General features: G+C 39.0%; 1 protein-coding gene across 1 annotated transcript in view; it reads left to right on the top strand.

The window, feature by feature from the left end:
- The window catches only part of ptprz1a (protein tyrosine phosphatase receptor type Z1a), an 80481-nt gene extending 58284 nt beyond the window's left edge, over positions 1-22197 (top strand). Inside the window, exons 13-30 of the mRNA XM_070830138.1 lie at positions 2102-2240; positions 7241-7329; positions 8000-8085; positions 10118-10138; positions 10888-10984; positions 12753-12835; positions 14317-14451; positions 14695-14829; positions 15750-15910; positions 16018-16153; positions 17105-17251; positions 17849-17942; positions 18142-18215; positions 18497-18628; positions 19644-19799; positions 20031-20173; positions 20303-20438; positions 21260-22197. Of these exons, the coding sequence (XP_070686239.1) occupies positions 2102-2240; positions 7241-7329; positions 8000-8085; positions 10118-10138; positions 10888-10984; positions 12753-12835; positions 14317-14451; positions 14695-14829; positions 15750-15910; positions 16018-16153; positions 17105-17251; positions 17849-17942; positions 18142-18215; positions 18497-18628; positions 19644-19799; positions 20031-20173; positions 20303-20438; positions 21260-21403 (2108 nt within the window). The 3' untranslated portion in view covers positions 21404-22197. The remainder of the gene's footprint in view (positions 1-2101; positions 2241-7240; positions 7330-7999; positions 8086-10117; positions 10139-10887; positions 10985-12752; positions 12836-14316; positions 14452-14694; positions 14830-15749; positions 15911-16017; positions 16154-17104; positions 17252-17848; positions 17943-18141; positions 18216-18496; positions 18629-19643; positions 19800-20030; positions 20174-20302; positions 20439-21259) is intronic.
- Positions 22198-22510: the final 313 nt, after the last annotated feature.

Raw genomic sequence — 22510 nt, 5'->3', positions numbered from 1 at the left:
TGTTTTGGACAAAAACACTGACGTGGTCCTTTAAAATACAGTCCTAACTTTTGCAGTATATTTCACTATCTGTGCCCCTGACATTCTGATGACCAGATGTCAGTTCATTATTATTTAGTTTAAAATCTTTAGAAGTTTTGTGTCCTTAATTCTCATCAGATCTTCTTTGAGTCACTTTGTCTCTTCAGTGTCTGCACCGGAACAAATAACCTTTTCCCATCTTTTGTCCAAGCCTTTTCTTTTCTTTGCCCATTATCACCATGAGTGTGTCCAGGGTTTTTGAGAGACTGTTGGACTGATGATTGAACGAATGGGTGGGTTTTACTCTGAAGGTGCACAGAGTAGAAAGCGCACAACAGGCCTTTTATCACGTAGTCAACAGGGCTGACCCAGCCATTCATTTTTGTTCAGAAGAGGTAAGTTCTTTGTAACAATCTCCCAGTAAAGGTTAATCCATACTAGTGTTCTCCTTACTGGCTATCAGGTGATAAAGGGAGAATTCAGCAGCAGCAGCTCAGTGAGGTCAGGTTCAATCGTCAGGTTTTCTTTTAGCATTATTCAAAGTTACAATTATGCTGCTTGATTGACTCCAGTTCGATGAATGTGTTCTCGCTTGATCTGTGATGGACTTTTGATTATGAGCCTTTGTGAGTCTCCATGTGTCTTTCAAGTGCTCTGGCAGGTGGTTTGAATGCGACAAGTTTAGTGTTTGTGTCGTAGGTGGGTGAATGTGAATGGTGGTACATCATGTTTCCGTGCTGGGCTGTTAATACAGTTCATGTTTCTTTCTGAAGTAGTTATTTAAGACCTGAGAATGTTGGAGTTTTAGTTTTGCAAACGGTTCAAGAGGGCCAAGCTGCTCTGGAGGCAGAAAGGAGCTCATCAGATTAATTAAAAATCATGTTATGTCCTCCTGTTGTTCCTCATACATTTCCTCATAAAGATTTGATATAGTATGTTGCACATCAAGAGGGCTGGGGACATGCATGTACAATTTGAGGAATACCCCATGAAAATGGACAAGTATTAACAATCCGGGTTAATATTATGAATGTCATTTTCTCCATGGGCCTTTGGATGTAGAGCGTTAAATTATTTTATTCATTAGAAGCCTTTAACTACAAAACCGTCTGTCTGTAATCACATTAGAAACATGATATTTCTTTGCTCTAGATTCCCGGAAACATAAATGCGTCATGGCATTAAATGTGAAGATTGAGTTTTTGATTGAAATTTAGTCTAATTTTCCCATAGATTTCCATTTTTGAATCCAACAAGGTTGCATATTCCAACCCACTCTCACAGCATAATTCCAGTTTATTACAACTCAAGTCTAATTTGGTAGTTTGTGCATAATTTCTACCAGTAATGATAATTATCGTCATTTTACTCACCAAGTGAATAGCTGAGTTTAAGCAACACATTGACATCAGTCTTTCATTCAAGAAATGTGTGTATGTAATCATTCAGGAGGGGCCAATGTAATGTGTTCAAGTCCTTATGTGAAAAGACACTAGATACGTCCGACGACGAGCGTTTTCTTACAAACTGATTTTGAAGCCAAATGAAAAAGGCCACAGATCTAAGAAACTTGAAAAGGGCATTATGACACAGAGCACTCTGCTGTTGAAATGCTACAAACATCATTAATGCCAAGGTCAGTAATGGACAGAAAAATAAGCCATTAACATTCATATTTTCATATTTCATTCTTCTCTTTAAATTGTACGTGTTAATAGTGTACTACAGTGATTCCTAACCTGGAGTACTTTTGCAGTTGCCAGGAGATATTTTGTAAAGATTGAGGAATAGATAACAAAAGAAATTATAACTATATTTAAAAGATATATTTCCATATTGAGTCAGCTGTAATACCTGAACACAATCAGAAAAACAAGGTTGGGCGTCACTGATAAACTGTAAATGTCACTGGCTCTCCCAATTAAGGTTTAATGAATTACATTTCTGTAACCAGAGCAGCTTATCCTCTAAGAGACACATTAATAGTAAACCTCCAGTACGCAGCAGACAATGGCTTTGACCGCTTTTCTACACCCTGCAGCACCTTTAATTTCTATCCTCTTCTGTTCGTTCTCTCCAGATGCCAGTAACAGCAGCCACGAGTCGAGAGTTGGTTCGATCAGGGAAAGAGAGAGGAAGGCTGTGGTTCCCTTGGCTGTCATCTCCACTTTGACCGTCTTCGGCCTGATCGTCCTCATCGGTATCCTCATCTACTGGAGGTCAGTGCTGCTGCCATATTTAAAGCTGCATTTATTTTGATTGTTTTGGCCATTAGAGGGCAGGAAAGGTCCACAGCAGGGCCAACTGAAACACATGATCTATCATCTTATAAAACTGTTACCGTTAAACAAGCTGGTGGATTCCTATTCACACATGCAGCAGACACAGAGCAACATGATCATTCCATTATCAAACAATCACACTTCAGTCAGACAGTTCTTGCCAAGGAATTAACCATTTATTGCAAATGGTTATACAGTCATACAGTTTAGTGGGGAAAGGCTCTGCTGTTTGAGGGAGCTATTTGATTCCCCTTAATAAACACAAACATGGACAGTAAATCTTAACACTATAGTGTTATATTGTCTGTGCAATATGCAGTACGTCACTAGCCGCATAGTTGTGAATGAGCCAGTCATTGTAAAGCATATTGTACACTGTGCATCATTGGCAGTTTAGTCCTAACCTAAGAGAAGTTCATCAGACATTTGGGTAATATGAGCACCTTGAAAATGTGCACTATGGTCAATATATGTTCTTTTTGTTTATTTAAAAGTGTGTATGGTGGTCCATGCGGATTAATGCCGCAGCCACAATCAACCATGCACCTAGTTGACTCCAGCAGAGGACTTCTCTGTGCCCCATCAAAACCTGTAACCCCCTTCTCTGTGTTGTCCCTCAGGGATGCTAAAAGGGCCCTTAAGGATGTATCCAAATCCCACACTTTTCTTTGCATTTATCTATAGAAATCCATTAAATATCACCAAAAAAGATGGCGCGTTGAGTCACCACCTCCTCAATGAACTGTCAATGTAATCCTTGAAAGTCCTGCAGCAACATCCTGTCTTCATCATTGACTTCTTGACTGTATAGGTGTGAGTAGTCAGTACAGTATTTTTCAGAATCCACACAGCTCCTCCATTTTTGGAGCCCCCTGTCCTTCAACCCCATCATGTGTCATGTAATATGGGAAGGGGGGGTAGAGACTTAAGCCACAAGACTGGGAAGCTGAATCTCCTCGCACACAGGCTCAGTCTTGATCTTGTGTTGTTCTGAGTGTTTTTGTTTGTGTGCGTGTGTACTTGTGTGTGTGTGTGTGTGTGTTTGCTCACCAGCAGCCCCTTCACAAACAATACCTCCTGTGTTGTGCTGCTGATGCGGCTGCTGGCGGACTGAATGAAGGCTTTCAGCCGTCAGCGCCGCTCGCTTTTGACAGCAGTGTTTTTGATTTCTCTAGGTTGACCTTGAGAGATGCTGTTTTTCGTTTTTCATTTCAGACGTACACTACCGCTCAAAAGTTTGGGGTCACCTAGAAAATTTCATGTTTTCCATGGAAACTCACACTTTAATTCATCAAATGAGTTACAAAATGAATAGAAAATATAGTCAAGACATTGACAAGGTTAGAAATGATTTTTTTTTACTTGACATAATAATTTCATCCTTCAAACTTTGCTTGCGGTAAAGAATCCTCCATATGCAGCAATTACAGCCTGGCAGACCTTTGGCATTCCAGCCTTCGATTTGTTGCAGTTATCTGAAAAAAACTCACCCTCTGCTTCCTTAAGCACAAGTTTAATTGGTTTGATGGGAACTTTATATGCACCATATGGTCAAGCCAATCCCACAACAGCTCAATAGGGCTGAGAGCTGGTGACTGCACTGGCCACTCATTTATAGACGGAATACCAGCTGACTGCTTCCTCCCTATGAAGTTCTTGCATAGGTCAGAGCTATGCTTTGGGGTCATTGACCCTTTGGAGGAGGAAACTGGCTCCAATCAAGCGCCGTCCACAGGGTATGACATGGCGTTGAAAAATGTAACGACAGCCCTTCTTATTCAAGATCCCTTTTACCCTGTACAAATCTCCCTCTGTAGCAGCACCAAAGCAGCCACAGGCCATCACTTTTCCTCCACCATGCTTGACACATAGCGTCAAGCACTCCTCTCAAATGCTCTTCTTTGTGATTCAAACACCTCGACCTTAGATTTGTGTGTTTGTAACACTTTTACCAATCTGCCTCTGTCCAAAGTCTGTGTTCTTAATCTTTGTTGGCCAGCATCAAATGGCTTTTTCCTCTTTACTCTGTCTAGAAGGCCGGCATCCTGGAGTCACCTCTTCACTGTGAATGTCGAGGCTGGTGTTTTGCGGGTACAGTTTAATGAAGTTGCCATTTGAGGACCGGTGAGGTTTCTCACACTAGAGACTCCTGACGTGCTTGTCGTCTCACTCAGTCGAGCATCGGGGCCTCCCCTGTGTGAAGGGAGCAGTACAGTGTTGTATGAGATCTTCAGTGTCAATTTCTCACACAGTATAGACTTAATTTCTCAGAAAAAGACTAGACTAATGAGTCTCAGAAGAAAGTTCTTTTTTTTCGGACCATTTTGAGGCTGTAATCAAACCCACAAGTGCTGATGCCCCAGGGGCTCAACTTGCCAAAGAACGCAAATTTTATTGCTTCTTTACTCAGTTATTAGCTGTGCTAACATTAGAGCACCAGAGTTTTGATCAATTATCCATTTAACGCAATAAACTTGGATCCACTAACAATATGCTCCATTAGAATAGAGGAGTTATGGTTGCTGAAGAAGGGCCTCCATACACGTATGGAGTTAGCAGTTTCCTGCTGATAAGTCATTTATCGCACTGACAATGTCTTGGCTTTATTGCTGATCAATTTGATGTTTTTTCTGTTTCTTTAGAAAATAAGGAAGTGAGTGCTGGTGTATGAAATACTAGATTTGAATCAAACAAAAGTGTCTTTAAGAATAGTTTAGTATTTTTTATGCCTATTTAGGGCAAAAATCCAAAAGTTTATTTTCTTGTTCTTATCTTCTTCTTACCCTCTTGTGCTGCCCACTTAGACCGTGAAATAACCAACTTCAGAAATCCGATCAAGGACACACTGTCAAGTGCTGTGTAAACACTTTTAGTCATATTTTTCACATACTGTTTTCACATCTGCCGCGCCGGAGACTCATCATATTGTTCTTGTTTTGGGCCCTGCTTGTTGTTGTATCTCCAAGATTGAGCAGTGCTAAGCTGGTAATAATCTGAGGAGCAGGGGGATTAATCCTCGGGGAAGGATGTACCTTGGCTGCAGCACTGCGAGCGTCCACCCAGCTGCGAGCGTCCAGAGAGGGTCGGGGGATAGAAAAGGACATCCGCCTGATTATGTCAGACAGAAGGAATCGTGTCAGCGTCTTGTAGGACGAGCGGCAGGAGGCCAAACCGCTCTAATCCTGCTGGTGTTGTGTCCTTTTTCACTCCCTCCTGACAACGCAGTGCTCATTTGGATACTGCTGTTGTGCATTTGAGGTCAAGCAGTTTAAGCAGATTTTGGTCGACTTTACAAGTTTACGACAAGCTGAGAGATGCACAGCAAATTAGCATGTAGTTAGATAGTTTTTGAAGGCATCTGATCAGTTCCAACTTAATCTGTGCATCTTTTTATAGGAGTTCAGGACCATGAAAAAGATTTTTAAAAAAAAGAAATCGAACAACAGCAAAATCAAGATGTTCATCAGTCTCCAGTCAAAATGTTACCTCTAGATATGTCACATCAGATACATTTTCAATTCTTTGCACCTGCAGACAAACTTCCTCAATACAGATAATGAATGTGCTCAGTGCCAGAAACAGCAGAAAATATAAGACTGTGTGCAAGTTTTAATGAGCAACGGCTGTTTTTCTATTTTAGGTTGAAGTTCTTGTTGAGGTCCTTACATCCTGCACTAATATAATCCGATTACGTAGTTTCAGTCTCTGTAGATAAAGAAGTAAAACACATCAAGTGTGTGTGTGTGTGTGTGTGTGTGTGTGTGTGTGTGTGTGTGTGTGTGTGTGTGTGTGTGTGTGTGTGTGTGTGTGTGTGTGTGTGTGTGTGTGTGTGTGTGTGTGTGCGTGCGTGCATGATCGCTGAAGTCTGTAAATATAAAGTTTATTATTTGTGGGACAGATTTAGAAAATTCAGCTTTATGTCAATTTTTGGATGTTTTTTGGATGCTGCTGCAGGGATTTTATTGATACATGTAACATTTTTTTCTCTGATGTTCTTATGAATACTATAAGACACTCACATACTTATAAATACTTATATTTTGAAGTGATAATTTTGCCTTTTTTTCATTGTCCTGCCATTTGTTTTTTATGTAGCTATTTGTGTATTTAACAGGGACAGTGCACATCAACAGGCACTGCTGTAAATGCAAAAGTTAGTTAACTAACTTAGTTGGTTAACTAAAATGATATTTTTCTGGACGGATGATTGAAGAATGTGAGAAAATCAAACAGTTATACACACAGAGCAACAGTAGTAAGGAATTGTTAATATTAGTAAAGATAGCATTTATTCACGAGAAGCTCTATGTAAAAGGTCCTTTATTCCTATTAGTTACACAGAAATATAACCTTTGATATGCAAGTAATATATATTTATACAGGTCTAAATGTCTGAGCGACTCAACAGTCATCAGACTCACTGAGAGAATAACTGTTTATGTTCTCTCCAAAACGCGTCTGTAATCCCAGAGCTCAACGCTTTTACTGTTTTTTTTTTTTCCTGTTTGTGATAATCCCTGATGCCCATTTCTGGCCGAGACAACGCAGGTTCATCAGAGAAGATCTCATCCGTTTAAAAACTTGTCAAGGATTAACAGAACATCTTTTTTGCTGTGTTTATGGGAAGATTACCGTGTATTCTCCTAAATCTGGGCCAGCGCAGACTCACATGAAAACAAAAGCATTTTCTGCCATTCAGTTGATTCAGTACATACATACATACAAATACTTTAATGGATTCTAACATTTCTATTGGTTTTCAGTGTGTGATGATAATAGTTGGTATCTATATATTTATGTAAAACACCAAACAATGTTTTCAGTGTTGAAATTATCCATTTCATTCTCTATTCAATTCTGTTTAGAAAAGTTAATGATAGTTTTTACATGACAATACATTTTCATGTTCACTCTGGTGTGTGTGTTTTCTCCCGCAGGACCTGTTTTCAGACGGCTCATTTCTACATTGCCGACAGCTCATCACCCAGAGTCATTGCTGCACCGTCCATGGCTGTATTAACATCTGGTAACACACACACACACACACACACGCACACAAACATATTCACATGACAGACATAATAGCCAAGTCAAGAGTTTTATTTACGCAGCCCAAAATCTCTAATTTACCTCAAAGAGCTTTACAATCCTTACAACATGCAACATTTCCTATCATTAAACTAAATTCAGGTAAGGAAAAACTCCACAAAAAACCTTTTAAGGTAATAATCTGCAGGAAGAGTAATACTTTCTCCAGCCCCCAACAGTAACCTTAAAACCAAGTCTACACCCTCAAGCAGCCCTTTGAAGAAGTGAAGACCAGAAAAAATGTCCTCACTTTCCAAAATGTCAACTTTCAAAAACTAGCCAAGATTTCCTAAGTAGGTCTGAAACTTCACCACTTTCAAGTTTGAAAAATGTCATTTTTTGTCTTAACTGTCTTACTTACCAAAAATGCCCTTACTCTATGGAGAGGTTCTCACTTTCCTAATATGCCAAATGTTCCAAAAATGTGGCCACAACATGAGCACACGGGGAGGTTTACCTTTTCATGATCCCTGTCCATCAATATTCAGACTCCTTAATATAACTCAGTAACACGACGCAATAATACAATAATACAATACAAATAGTATTCTCCTCCTCCTCCTCCTTCTTTTTCTCCTGTTCAGTGTTGTTTCCTTTTTATCTTCCAGACAAGCAAACGAGTTTTCCAGTGAAGGAGTTTGTCAAACACGTGGCCGAGCTTCACAACACGCAGGGCTTTCAACGAGAGTTTGAGGTACAAAGACCCGGTTTTCCACTTAAATTAAAATGCATAATGATGTTGTAAATGATTTTATTTAAACTTTGACTGTGACGTGTGTTTTTTTGGGGGTTGTGTCTGTTGTCACAATGTTGTCTGCACGCTGCATGATGAGCCGTGATGATGTGACTGGGCACACTTGGACAAATGGCTGCAACAATTTGTGAATATTTCAGATTCCCTGGTCATAATTACCAGGGATTCATTCATTCATTTCAACAATAATAGCAATAATAATAATTATAATTTACAGTTTATTCACGTGTTACATAATCATCAGTTGGAGGCAAATGTTGCAGCCCTGGTTCATCTCTTCGTGAGGAGCTTTCATCCATTCATGTGGCCAGCCCGCCAGGTGTCTTTTAGCTGCCGACTATCAGCAGAACAAAGAGTCAATGGGCTTCAGAGCTTAAAGGCAACATGACTGATGAGTCACTTAATGAATTAAAGCTCCACTTTGTTTTGTTCTGACACTGCCACTAAAGGAAACTCAACTCAAATGCCACCACATTGGTATGGCTTGGCACGACTCTAGTTATTTTTGGTTATTTTTTTGTTTTCCTCTGCAGATAGTACCCCTCGTCGTAGACTGCACACCACATGAAACAAACACAAAGGAACAATGCTGCTTTTATTCACTTACAAACTGTAACCTACATTTACTTTTAACCTGTACATTTACTGCTAAAATCTGTCAGCTTCCCTGCTAACCCCTCCCTCAGGCCAGATTCACTGTCATTCTCTGCAGCTCTCTCACTCGTTCAACCACACACTGGCTACATACAAACTGTACGCACTGCCCTAATCCTTAATGGGCACTGCTTTATTTTTTGTTTTTGATATGTCCACACCTCATGAATTGATGACAGTGTTTTTTTTAAATCTGGGTCAAGTGATTAAAAAAATTTCTGTCACTATTGATGGTAGATTTGCAGATTTGTGCAGGATGTCTCATGACGCACAAGTCGACGATTCTTGTGATGATTCCCTCTGACTGATCAGCAGTCTGCAGTGTTTTCACGTCACCTTTTAGTATCAGCTCAGCTCACTTGGAACCTCAACAGAGGTGATACCAAGAAAAGCGCCAGGTATCAGGTATTATCCACAACTTTTGCTGATGGAAAACAAGTAGAGTGGACAATCAGATGTAGAAGATTTTCTCTAAAAAGTAAAGAAGTAAGGAAGACAGACTTAAAAACACCCCTAAAGATGTCATCAGTCCCCCAAACTGTCCTCATTTTACAAAAATACATTCTGGTAATCAAACTAAAAGTACTGCCCTTGAAGACTGAGGTTTTCTTGATTTCAAATCTACTGACAAATCTATTATTTCTTTTTCATGATTTTCTATTTTAATTGTTTAGTTTGTAAAATATCACATAATACAGACAAATTCCCATCACAATTTTCCAGAGCCAAGTGTCTTCAAATGGCTCAATTAGTAGGCAAACCCCCCCCAAAATATCCCATGTACAATGATTGAAAACAGAGAAAAGCAGAAAATCCTCCCAATTTTGATTATTTTATCTTTTAAAAATTACTTAAACAATAAATTGATTTGATTTTGATTTTTCACAGACTAATTTATCATTTGAACAATTGTGGTACCTATTCCAAAGAACTCCTCATGTCTAAAAGGTAAAACGAGGCTGGACAACATCTTATATTTCTTTATAGTGACTGTAAATGTTAACCCCAAAAACCTGAAATACAGAGGTGGTGAATAAGCCCCCGAAATTCCCAGAATGCAGCGTGGCATGCCCATTGATTTTTCATAATTTTTTAATAATGAAATCCTTTTTTAGATGAATTAGAACTTTGAATTAACTAATCCTTGTTTTATTTGGGTTGATTTCCCCTTTGTGTTGGCAGTAGCATGAGTCGTATTGTGAGATAAATTAGTTGTTTTCTGTGTTGTCTTGTAATTTGTATTTTTGCACCTCTTTGGTTGACTGTGTTGTCACGGAAACATCCTGGCTGCCTGCCGCTTCCTCACCCTCATCATTAGATACTGAAGGAGAGTTACGAGGTAAGACATTCTCCTCCTGGTGTCTTTAGTTACAGATGGACGCTGCTGCACTCGTAGCTGTGCTTTTGTCTTGTCTTGTGCAATGCAAAATGTTTTTGTTAATGTGGAGATATGGATGTAAAAAGCACGGTTGCTGTTTGACGCCGGTGGAAGAAGTCATGGATGTATTAAACGAAATGGATACCAGACTCCAAAATGGCACCCAATCTTTATGAAGTTGCCCATCTGGCACATGAGCCAAAAAAGTTTTGCTTTGGTGTTCCATAAACTACAGATGTCTTGCATAACTTATTGTCTTGTCTTGATTTATTCTTTGGTCATATAGTTCCTGATTTAAGTCCAAATTTTGTCATTTTAGACTGTATTTTGATTAGAAAACATTTAACATTTCCGAGGTTAAGCTTCTTTTGTTCAATAAAAAGTGGTTTTGTTGGAAAACCTATTTGTTTTGCGTAAAGTAAGGTATCGTAAAGTAGTGCTGAAACTGCTTGATACTGAAACTAAGATATCATATTGCAAACAGTATCTGATATTTTCAATTGACACCAACCCTAATTGACAAGTCATACTTTATCTTCTGTGAAATATAAATGTAAAAATGGAACCATAACACCAGCTGTCAAATAGCATGCTAAAATAAATTTAGTGGAAGAGAATTTAACTAATCAAGACCTCTAAACTGTACAGAAGTATGTAGTTCATTGTGTGTGTGTGTGTGTGTGTGTGTTTGTGTTTGTGTGTGTGTTCAGGAGGTTCAGGAATGCACAGTGGACATGGAGATGACAACTGACTGCTCCAGTCATCCTGACAACAAGACTAAGAACAGATACAGCAACATCCTGGCCTGTGAGTACGAGACAGCTTTATTAAGAAGACATATTTTTATTTCAATACCTGAACACAAATATGCTGCCCCACATTTTTCACTTTTTTGACTGAATTTAGGTTAAGGTTTGAGACTGTAAAATATGCTAGTGTTTTAAGTGGTGAATGTCAGACATCGTCACCGTAAGTGTTTTTTAGCTCCCAATGTTTTAATGTATTATATAAGAGATAGATATCACTTTGTGGGTCTAATACAGAGAGAGCTCCAGGATGTGCTTAGCATAACTTAGCAAGACTCCTTAAAACAGATTTGTGTCTGTGCAATCTTATTATTATTGACAATATGTACCATACAGAATATCACCAAACAAAGTGAATATAATAATAATAATAACTTTATTTGTATAACACCTTTAAAAAGTGCTTTGACAGACGATGCAAAACACAATACTCAAGGAGCAATACAACTGAACTGAGCTGAGCATCGAGGCCAAAAAAAAGCAAGGATTACAATGAGTTTAGAACAAAAGAAAAAAGAAAAAGACAAAAGCAGGAGAAGAGATAGAAGACATTAGAGCACTGAAAAGTGCAAATAATGTAATGTAATCAATGTACCTTGGGGCCAGACCCATATATGCTTTAAATGTGATCTTAAAATCAAGTTGTTCAGTTGAAGAAAGCTTTGAGCCATCCAACACTTGACATCATTTAGACAATCGAAAAACAGCAGTGAGGCTTTTTGGATCATCAGGCCTAGAGAGAAGGTATATCAGTGTGTCATCTGCGTAGCAGTGAAAGAAGACATTGGATGATTTGACCAAGTGGAAGTGTGTAGATGGGAAAATAAAATTGGAACCTAGAATTTAGCCTTGCAGTACATCACAGCTAATACAAGTTTTAGAAGAAGAGTAAATACTTATGGTGACCAAGTAGGTTCTGTTGAAGACGTAAAAGTGCTGTGTCTTTGATACCAACACAGGTTTTAAGACGGTCAATTAAAATGGTATGATCTACTTTGTCAAAGGCTGCACTTAGATTTAGAATGAGAATTCTAAATTTCAAAGTTTCATTAAGAATTGAAATTGCACTCTCGCCCCTGTCAGCTGCTAAAAGAAGATCGTTGGTTACCTTGAGGAGGGCTGTTTCTGTGCAGTGTAAAGCTCTAAAACCTGGTTGAAATTTCCCAAATATATCTGGGCCCAACTGTGTAAATAACATCTTTAAGACATTTAGTGGGAATGGTATCAAGACTGCACGTGACACATTTCATGCTGGATATGATTTCAGTTAGAAAGGGCAGTGGGTCAAAGTTGCTAAAATAATTATGAACGTCTTGACTGACATGTAAAACAATGCCTGATTGTTGTCCAAAAACTATTAAAAAAAAAACACTAAGCACCAAATGTGTATTAATCTGCTGCTAGAAATAGTCCCCAAACAAATGTTCTATTTCCTGCTGTTTGAGTTATGTTTGCCAAAAACTACAGTGTCCAGTTGTTTTAGAAAATTATTGAGCCTTTTTTTTTTTTTAAATGAAACTATATATAACTTATATATAAGGTGCTATCATCAGTAGGAACTAATGGGCTTGCAGCGACGAAAGTTAGGTCAGAAAGTATTAGGAGATGGAGTAACCCGTTATGTTATCTTTTCACGGGATTTGTTGACAGTGAGAAAAAATATAAAATAACCCCACACCTATGCTTAATTAAAGAAGAAAATCATGTGTTTTCCATATTAATCTGATCATGTGTTGCTGTATTTATTTATTTTTGTCTTTGACCCTTAGATGACCACAGCCGGGTGCGACTCTCGCCAAGGGCTGACAAAGACGGAAAGACGAGGGATTACATCAATGCGAACTTTGTTGATGTAAGGAAATCTGTTTCAACTTGTTTTTCAGTTTAATTTCCACGCTCTTCACAAACTGAGGCCTTCATCTTCACCCTGAGCCTGGTAACTGCGTATTGAATCTGTCAAACACACAAACAAAACTTATTTTAATTTCATTAATTTTATTCTCACTTTTCTTTCTGTCTTCTTAAACCAAAGTCAGTACGCCCCCCTTCATAATTCTAAACGTATTCATTAGACAGGCTGTTGAGACCTGCAAGCCTCTCCATTATGCATTAAAATCTAATTTACAGCATCTTGTCGTTTTGTGAAAGGCACAGATGACACAAAAAAAAAACCCAGCAACAGTCACGGCCTCTCTGAAGAACCAACGTACAGGTTACAAAGTTGGTAAAAGCATGTTGAGGATCTCTCAAGCTCACACTTTTGTCTGCCTCTCATAGTATGAAGGCAACTCCACGCTGTCAGTCATGTGAAGGTTATTAAACTATTAAGTGAGTGATTGAATGCTGCCCTCTGCTGAGAACATGTAACACATTCATTCCTGCGGGGTCCCTGTGCGGTTTTCTTTTAAACAAACAAAAGCTTGTGTTTAACGTTACATTCACTGCTACTCGCTAATGTGAATGTGTGAATCCTTGAGCTGTTGAATGTATTCCCTACCACGTAAAACCTTTGCAAAGCAGAGGTTTTTTAAAATACTTATTTTGAAGCCTGCATTGTTTACAGCCATGTTTACTAGCAAGCAGTCTTCTTCGTCTCTGCCTTTGCTGACACATTGCAATATATCATGGTGTGCTACTGCCACATGTAGATTGGTGGAATACTGCCACACCAGTGGTAGGACTGTATATCGTGTATTCCCTTCAGCCTCACTACTAGCCATGAATGTATGAAGAATGCATTGTTGGGCGCATTGAGCATGCACACTTGTATCTCGGGTCCGCAGAGCCAGCTAGCCCTCCGCTAGACCTTCCAAATGTTATCTGACCAAATGGATCAAATTGTGATGGTGAAACGAATCAATTCGCAGGGGTTGTGACTTTTAAAAAAAAAAAAAAAAAAGTATCCGCTGATTTCTAGTCGTCTCTTTCACAATGTAAGTCTATGGAAAAAAAGTCAATGGCGTCACGTCACAGAGGCCATTGTTATAATTACAAGGATCGCATCATTCTCATTCTTATACATCCATGGTTTGGCCACTATTTAAAATTGGCTTCAAAGCCCCGCGCACTTCCTGGGGGCCTCTTACTAACCAGCTAAACTAAGATGGTGACCATGGTCAACTTCATGCCAGCTAAACGTCAGCATTCTCATTGTAAGCGTGTTAGCGTGCTGGACTTAGCTTTTAGCTAAAGCACCACTATGTTTAAAGTACAGCCTCACAAGCTCAAGCTAAGGTGCTTTTTGATTTTGTAAATAAGAGTTTTTTGTATCTTGTGTTCTTGAGATTTAAGCAGGTTTTTAAACACTGACGCAGCTGCTGTGTATTCCCTCAGGGTTTCAAGAAGTCGCGGGCGTACATCGCCGCTCAGGGTCCCCTGAGATCGAGCACAGAGGACTTCTGGAGGATGGTTTGGGAGCAAAAAATCAGTGTCATCGTCATGATCACCAACCTGGTGGAGAAAGGAAGGGTATGCACATTAAATAATCTTTTAATCCTTACTCACAAAATTTTAAATCTATGTAAATGTGAGTGAAAAAGTGAAAAGTTGGCAAAGAATTTGGCATGTTAATGCTGGAAGACTGTTTTATTTTTCAGGTTAAGGAAAGGCAAACTTGTTTTCACATCTGAATTTGAATCAAGTCTTCATTTTTATTCACATCTACATTTTCATCAGGATTCATAATATCTGATGTGTTCACTGTGTCCTCAGAGGAAGTGTGATCAGTACTGGCCGATGGAGGTGCAGGAGGAGTACGGCAGCTTCCTGGTGACGGTGAAGAGCAGCAGGGAGCTCGCCTACTACACTCAGAGGACCTTTACTGTCAGGAACACCAACTCCAAAAAGGTCAGACAAACAGCCAAAAAGATCACAGAGTGACTGTCATCACTGCCTTCAAGCACTCTCAGAAATATCATTTATTAGCTAAATGCACATTAAGAATCAAACAAACTGATTAAGTCATTTCAAAATATTCAAACAGCATTTACATGCCCCTGCCATCATCTTGCTGTTTTCCTACACAAGATATAATCACTGAGGCAGATGAGTTCAATATGAGCACGAGTAGGAGATATGGTTGATAATAATATCAAATAATATAGAATATTAATGTAACATATGTAATATTAATATAAGAATATATGAACTTAACAATATTTTAGTTTTCTAATCTTTTACAGACCTGAAAAAACTTAACTTGGTACACAATGACCACAGTCACAGTAATAATAATCAATTAATTTCATCATATTCTTACATATTAAAATTGCATTCTAATGATGTCTAATGAACTCCAAGTAAAATAAAAATAATTTAAAACACTATTAACTTTACCAATTCATAATTCTAGTTCCATAGGAAAATCTTATTGTATTTTCAATTAATTGGCTAATCAATTTAAAACACAAATTGATAAATTTTTTAAAAGAAATTCCACTTCAGTGTGTCAGCCAATTATAACTCAGTAGCACAAGTAGAGAAGAGTCATAAAGTCACTAAAGTGGCATATTCATCATAAGTTTGCGAAGATAAGCCACCATAAGCTGTTAGTCATACGTACAGCTGAACTTTACATTTGTAGGAAGAAGAGTGTGTTTTCTTTTTTTAAATTAATCTAAGCTTTGTTAGATATCCACGTGGTCCCAAAATCACACATATATGACTCTCTGCACCGGCACCCTTAAAGTTTATGATGACTGCAAACATCGAGTCCCTGCTGGAAGGTTTCTTTGAATCACTTCCTGCTTGGTTTTGTCCCCCTGCAGGGCTCCCAGAAGGGGCGGAGCAACGAGCGGACAGTGATGCAGTACCATTACACCCAGTGGCCTGACATGGGCGTCCCAGAGTTTGCGCTGCCGCTGCTCAGCTTCGTCCGCAAGTCGTCCAGAGCCCGGATGGACGACATGGGGGTGGTGGTGCACTGCAGGTAAGATGTGATCAGATGAGATGAGATGAGGCTTTGTTTTCATTTTTATCCTCACACCAGAAAATACTGGATTCATCTAATTTTTCTTTCTTGTTGCGGCTGTGCAGTGCTGGTGTGGGCCGGACGGGCACGTATATCGTCCTTGACAGCATGCTGAAGCAGATTAGAGATGAAAGCGCCGTCAACATCACAGCCTTCCTCAAACACATCCGTACACAGAGGAACTACCTGGTCCAGACAGAGGTCAGATGTCAACTTTCTGTAAACACACACACACTCCCACAGGCTGTAGTTTGAGCCTAGTAAGAATTGCAGGTCAAAACAAGGGCTGATTGTTGAAAGTGAAACCTTAACTACACATTGAAATATAATCACTTATTCCTTTTTTAGCCACGCTAGCAGCATAGTTCTATTGACTGGTCCATCTACCACTTCTGCCCAGATTTAAATATCTCAACAACTATTTGATGGATTGCCATAAACTTTTGCACAGACAAACATGCTCCCCAGAGGATGAACCCTACCAACTTTGGTGATCCCCTGACTATTTCTCTGGTGACACCATGAGGTTGACAGTTGTTTTTTTTTTTTTAGTGAAATGTCTCAACTATTAGATAGATTACCAGGAAACTGGCTACCAGCATTGATGCTCCCCTCAAGATAAACCATATTAACTTTGGTTATGCCCTGACTTCCCATCCAGTACCGTAAGGTCAAATTTGTCCAATACTGATTTACCTACAAAACTGACGTTCCCATCAACCTCAGCTATACTTTGTTTAGTGCTAATTATCAAATGTGTGCATGCTAACAAGTTACAACAAAAACATTACAGTAGTAGTATATTAGCCACCATAAGCTAGTTAACATTGTCATTGTGAGCATGGTAACATCAGGTAGCTAAGTGCAGCCTCACAGAGTTATTTGTATGCCCGTTGGGTTTTTCTTAAGAAAATTCAAAAAAAAAGAAAAAGGTGCCAAATAGCAGCACCACACACACACACACAAGTGTTTTGACCTGCGAATCACCAACACAAACTTTTCAAGACCACAGGGAAAGAACAGAAGGTGCCTGCATCACTCATAGGAGACAACATATGTGAACACTAATTTACTATTGAAACAAGAATGCGACTTTTTCAGTGTTGTGTGTAAATGAGTCTAACCGCAGCTCTATGTGTCTCATCTCTGCAGGAACAGTATGTTTTCATCCATGATTCCTTGGTGGAAGCCATCTTGTCCGGAGAGACAGAGGTCGCTGCGGCCCACCTGCACAGGTATGTGGACGAGCTGCTGATCCCGGGGCCTGCTGGGAGGACTCGCCTGGACAAGCAGTTCAAGGTGAGCAGCTCATCAAACAATTCAATGTGTTTTTCTGCTAAAGCCTTATTATGACAAAATCTTAGAAATGTCTTTAAGCTAGAGCTTGTATTGTCTTATATCGTATAATACCTCTCCACTCTGCTGTGGAATATATATTTTTAATGGTACTATTGTATTTTTCAAAGACTGGAATTTGGCATGAACCAATATTTTCAGAGAAATGCACATTCTAAAAATCTTCACAATAATGTAGTTAAGAAAATCAATAAAAAAAAAGACTGAACAACTATCCATAAATAAAATGGTTTGTATGAATAGAGGAGTCAACAAAGTTTAGGTTGGAATATGGCCTTGTCAGTATTCTTGTTGAAAGACGGGGAAGATCTTAGAAGATCTGCAACATATATTGAAAGACATTTTGAAATTTTAGGCTGTTATCAGACCATAACAGGTACATATCAAAGAGATTGAGAAAAAAAACACAGTATAGACTAAACTTCATTTAAAAATGTTACAATTTAGCCATGGGTTAATTTCATAAACATTTTACCAGCAGAATGATTCTGTGTGATCCTTCAGTCACTAACAGATATTTGGTGGTTTTTTTTCCCTCAGCTGGTTTGTCACTCTGGAGTGAAGCAGTGTGACTACTCTGCAGCTCTGCAAGACTGCAACCGCAGCAAGAACAGAAACTGCTCCATGATTCCTAGTGAGTCCAACGTGTTTGCTAGCTCAGGAGCTGCAGAGTTAAAAGGAAAAAGAAGAATTCAATTAACCTGATGCTGAATGTTTAACTTGACTGTTATGTGACAGTTTGCTGAGTTAGATGAGGCTAAGAAAAGACAATGCTGACTGACTCTTGGCACATTTTTAGAGAAATTAACCAAACTTCCATCATGTCTTTGCAGTTGAGAGGTCGCGTGTGCGCCTGTCTACGATGGCGGGGGAAACATCAGACTACATTAACGCATCGTACATCACAGTAAGAACAAACTCATTCTGTGCAGGTTGAAATCTTCTCCACAGTCAGATGGATTGAACGGTTTGTCTGAAAGGGTTTCCTGAAAAGTCGTACTGTTAGTTGAACACACACGCGAATCACTAACTCCACAACCATATATAGGTGCAGTATCACTCAACGCTGCACTTGAGTGATATTGCCCGACACCAATATTGTGTCATCAGTTGAAGACATTTGAGTGAAATGTAGTGGAAATAAAAAATAGACTAAATTTATTCTAAGCCGTGTGTTTTTGCCTGCAGGGTTACAGACAGAGCAGTGAGTTCATAATTACCCAGAATCCTTTGCCTGGCACCATAAAGGACTTCTGGAGGATGATATGGGACCACAACGCCCATGTTATCGTGTCGCTGCTGGGGGCGCCATCAGGCGGGGTGAGGAACAGTTTTAGAATTTCAAATAGACAGAATTTGTTGATTATTTCTGTTTGTGCAGTGTAACAGTGATTTGTTCCTGTATATTCAAAATTGTGGTTGTATTTGTTATTGGGGTTTGTGCAAAGTCTGTGCACTTTTAACTTAAAATGAATAGTTAAACATTTTAGGAAATGTCCTGGGTTATTCTTTCAGAGAGTGATATGTTCAGATGGATATCAGTCTCATCTCTATGTGTTGAATACAGAGCTGGAGACAGGGAGTGATTAGCCAAGCTTAGCATAAAAGCTGGAAGCAGGGGGAAACTGCTAGCCTGGATCTGTCCAAAGTTTTAAAAAATACACCTCTAAAGCTCACTAATTAATATGTTGTATCTTGTTTGTTTAGTCTGTAAACAAACAACAATGTAAAAACCACATTTTGTCATTTTAGGGGAAGTTGCATATCAAAACAATTTATTTTATTGTGTATCCATATTCTATAACTTTGGACAGAGTAAGACTTGTCGTTTTCGCCTTCTACCAATCTTTATGTTAAGCTAATCAAACCATGTACAGACTGTAATCATAAGCCACTGTATCAGAAAAATGGCAACTAAAGTCGACATTGCCTACATCTAAATAACAATCAGTTCAGCTAGTTTAAAAGGGTTTATATTTAGTTATTATCTGGTTTCACTTGTTAGCAAAAAGTAGCCAATTTATGTTATATAAATGGTGTGACCTCAAGGCTACCAATGGGGCTTTCCATCTTCAAATAATATGTAAAAGTAGTTTTAGCATTCTGTCAACATGGCACGAATGTTGCCATGTTGACAGAATGCTAAAACTACACGCACAAGATTGATGTCCATCTTCTCATCTGATCTAGAAAGAAAGCAAAAAAGAATATTTCCAAACAGTTGGTCAATCATGCAGTGATTTTTTTTTTTGTGATTTTTAGCAACAGGATTACAAGTAGTAGTACAGTGTTGTTGAGTATGATGTAACTATCTGCCGACTTCCTGTGTTGTTAGTCGGAGGAGGAGGCGGAGCTGTGTATTGCTTGGCCCCAAAAAGGGCAGCCAATCAGCTATGAGATGTTCACTGTCACTCAGAGGAGTGAGAATCACATCTGTATGACCAACGAGGACATGCTGGTGGTCCAGGAGTACGTACTGGAAGCTACACAGGTTAGTGCGGCCCGAAACATGACAGCTTCATCTAAACTACAAAATAATTTAAAAAGTTTAAAAAGTTTTGTGATAAGGTGGCAACACTGAGGATTATTTATATGACGTGACAAATATGTTGTAGTATTGTAGTATTGCACATAATGAACCAATGTAGGACTTTTAACTGTAAAACTTACTCGTATAAACTGTTGTGATAGACATATGGTCCCTTCCTCTTCATCTTGACAGGACGACTATGTTCTGGAGGTGAAACATTATCTTGCCCCCCGCTGGCCAAACCCAGACAGTCCAATCAGCAACACCTTCGAGCTCCTCAACCTGGTGAAAGAGGAGAGCACCATTAAGGACGGCCCCACTGTGGTGCATGATGAGTAAGACTCTCTGGTCAACGTTTACCAACAGAATAGTAACATTTCAGGATTTTCTGGTCTGACAATTGCTCTGAGTGAGGATATTTACAGTGAAAATCAGGACAAGTTTTCTTTTTTTTTTCTTTCCAGTGTGGGTGGAGTCACAGCAGGAACGTTTTGTGCTCTATCGTCTCTGACTTGCCAGCTTGAGGTCGAGGGTTTGGTTGATGTCTTCCAAGTGGCCAAGCTGACAAACCTCATGAGACCAGGAGTCTTCAGCGACATCGTAAGGCTGTCGTCTGTCTCACAATACACTGATGACAATGTGCCGTCTGTGGCACACAGCTTGTGTGAATTAAAGGATAATTCTAGCTTATTATATTAATAGTTTTGTCCATCACATTAATTAGTAATAATAATATTGTATTCACCAATTTAATCACTGAGATCTGGGAAAACTGTAACATCACTAAAAAAAATAAAAAGGTTGGATGGGTCAAGAAACAAAAAGTCAGATAATCAGGCATGTTGAAGGTAAATCCCCAGGTCAGACAAACTATTTGGAAGAGAAAACAAAGGTGATGATTAAATTATTATCTAAACTGCCTGTTGAAAACTTTCATCACAGTTTACTTCTCTTTAGTGATGTGACTATGTTCCCAGACCTCAGCTATTGGCTAAAGTATAGTCTTTTCAGTCTATGAATCACAGACAGTTTCACAGGACTTCTCAACCCTGAAATACTTCCACTAGTCCCTAATTACTATACAACATGTTTTCCCATAAACATAATCAGTCAACAGCACACACATGAATTAGAATTTAAAAAACGTAAATACAATTGATTGCTTGCAAAAAGTTTAGGGCAGCTGACTGAGAATAGGCACTACTTAATGTCATTGAATGCTAATGGGTAAAAAAAAATTTTAAAAGGGTGAAGTAATTATAGTTAAAATGGAAATGTTCAAGGACCTTCCTTCTCCATGACTATTAGCAAACTCTATTGTATTTTCCAATTCATATTCTAAAAAGAGTTACAAGATTAATGTTGGGATACCGAATATCATCCCTAAATGTATCAATTGGTTACCTGTCGTCGTTTTACAGGAGCAGTACCAGTTCCTGTACAAAGCCATGCTGAGTCTCATCGGGACGCAAGAAGACGAGAAAACCCTCCAGTCTTCCGACAATAACGGTACCATCGTCGTGGGAACCGCCAGCACTGCAGAGAGCCTTGAATCCCTGGTGTAACCAGCCCACCTTCCCCCAAAAGAACACAAAAAAACTCCTGTGTAACTTTTACAAATGAGCAACAGGATTTGATCTTCCTCTTCAACCACCAACAGAACTTCTGATGCCAGACTCACGCTACAGCTACTGAGTAAAAAACCTGGTCGTTCAGGACTCTGTGCTGTAGCTCGAGGTTGGCTTGTACTGAAACAGTTTCTTCTTCGCTGGATCTGGACTCCCTGCGGTTTTGTAATGTGTGCCTTTTTGTATTTTTCATCCTGTATTTCTAACTTTGATACAAGCTGTAGACTAACTGTCCGATGTTTAACGCTATACTGCCCTGAGACGTTTCACTCAACTAACAAACTTTTCCTAGATCTTTGTATTTATTGGCACCGAGCCAAATGGGAGAAAAAGGGAAAAAAAAACTCCATCTTTTTACATCAGAGGAGATATTTTGTTAGCTGGTCTTTTGTAGAGCTCCTGCACTGAACTCCTTCCTGTAAATACCATCGCAACTGTAGCAGCAGTGTGCTATTGAACTCAGATATAAACTAAGGGCCTGGAATAATAAAAAATAATAATCTAATGTAAATAATATTATAGTAATCAACTTGATGGACCAAATTTCTATTTATACTTTTAGATTTTTATATTTTACCATTTTTAGTGCATTCAAATGTTATGGTTTAATTCTAATTGTGTAGTTGGAGAACGTTAATGCTTTTATATTCTGGATTTTGTAACAGACTAAATGTGATGCATGGGGTACTGACATGTTTGTTTTTTAGCTGGACATGAAACACTGCTGGATTATTAGCTAGGGGATTAAAAAAGTGAAAGAACACCAAGGAAAGAGCCTGTTGGAGTGTTTTGTTACTGTGTCTATATGCATTTTGTTCGCTTGCTGGGAAAATAAGGATAATTTTCAGGATTTTTTTTTTTGTAATACGACTACAGGACTGGGGCCATTTCCTGCACTGGCAAATTTTGTGCAAAATCTGGCAAGTTTGATGGACGTTGCCTAAATTTGTCCTAACATAAGGCAGCTGGTTCTCTGACTCGTGTCCCCACTCGTCTTGAGCCATGTGCCCAAATTTCAGCCCAAAGTGGGCTCCACTACATCTA

The sequence above is a fragment of the Pempheris klunzingeri genome, chromosome 5, assembly GCF_042242105.1.
Source record: "Pempheris klunzingeri isolate RE-2024b chromosome 5, fPemKlu1.hap1, whole genome shotgun sequence".
In the NCBI taxonomy this organism is placed as follows: Eukaryota; Metazoa; Chordata; class Actinopteri; order Acropomatiformes; family Pempheridae; genus Pempheris; species Pempheris klunzingeri.
The sequence above is the reverse complement of the archived record's forward strand: the minus strand, read 5'-3'. Positions and strand labels throughout refer to the sequence as shown.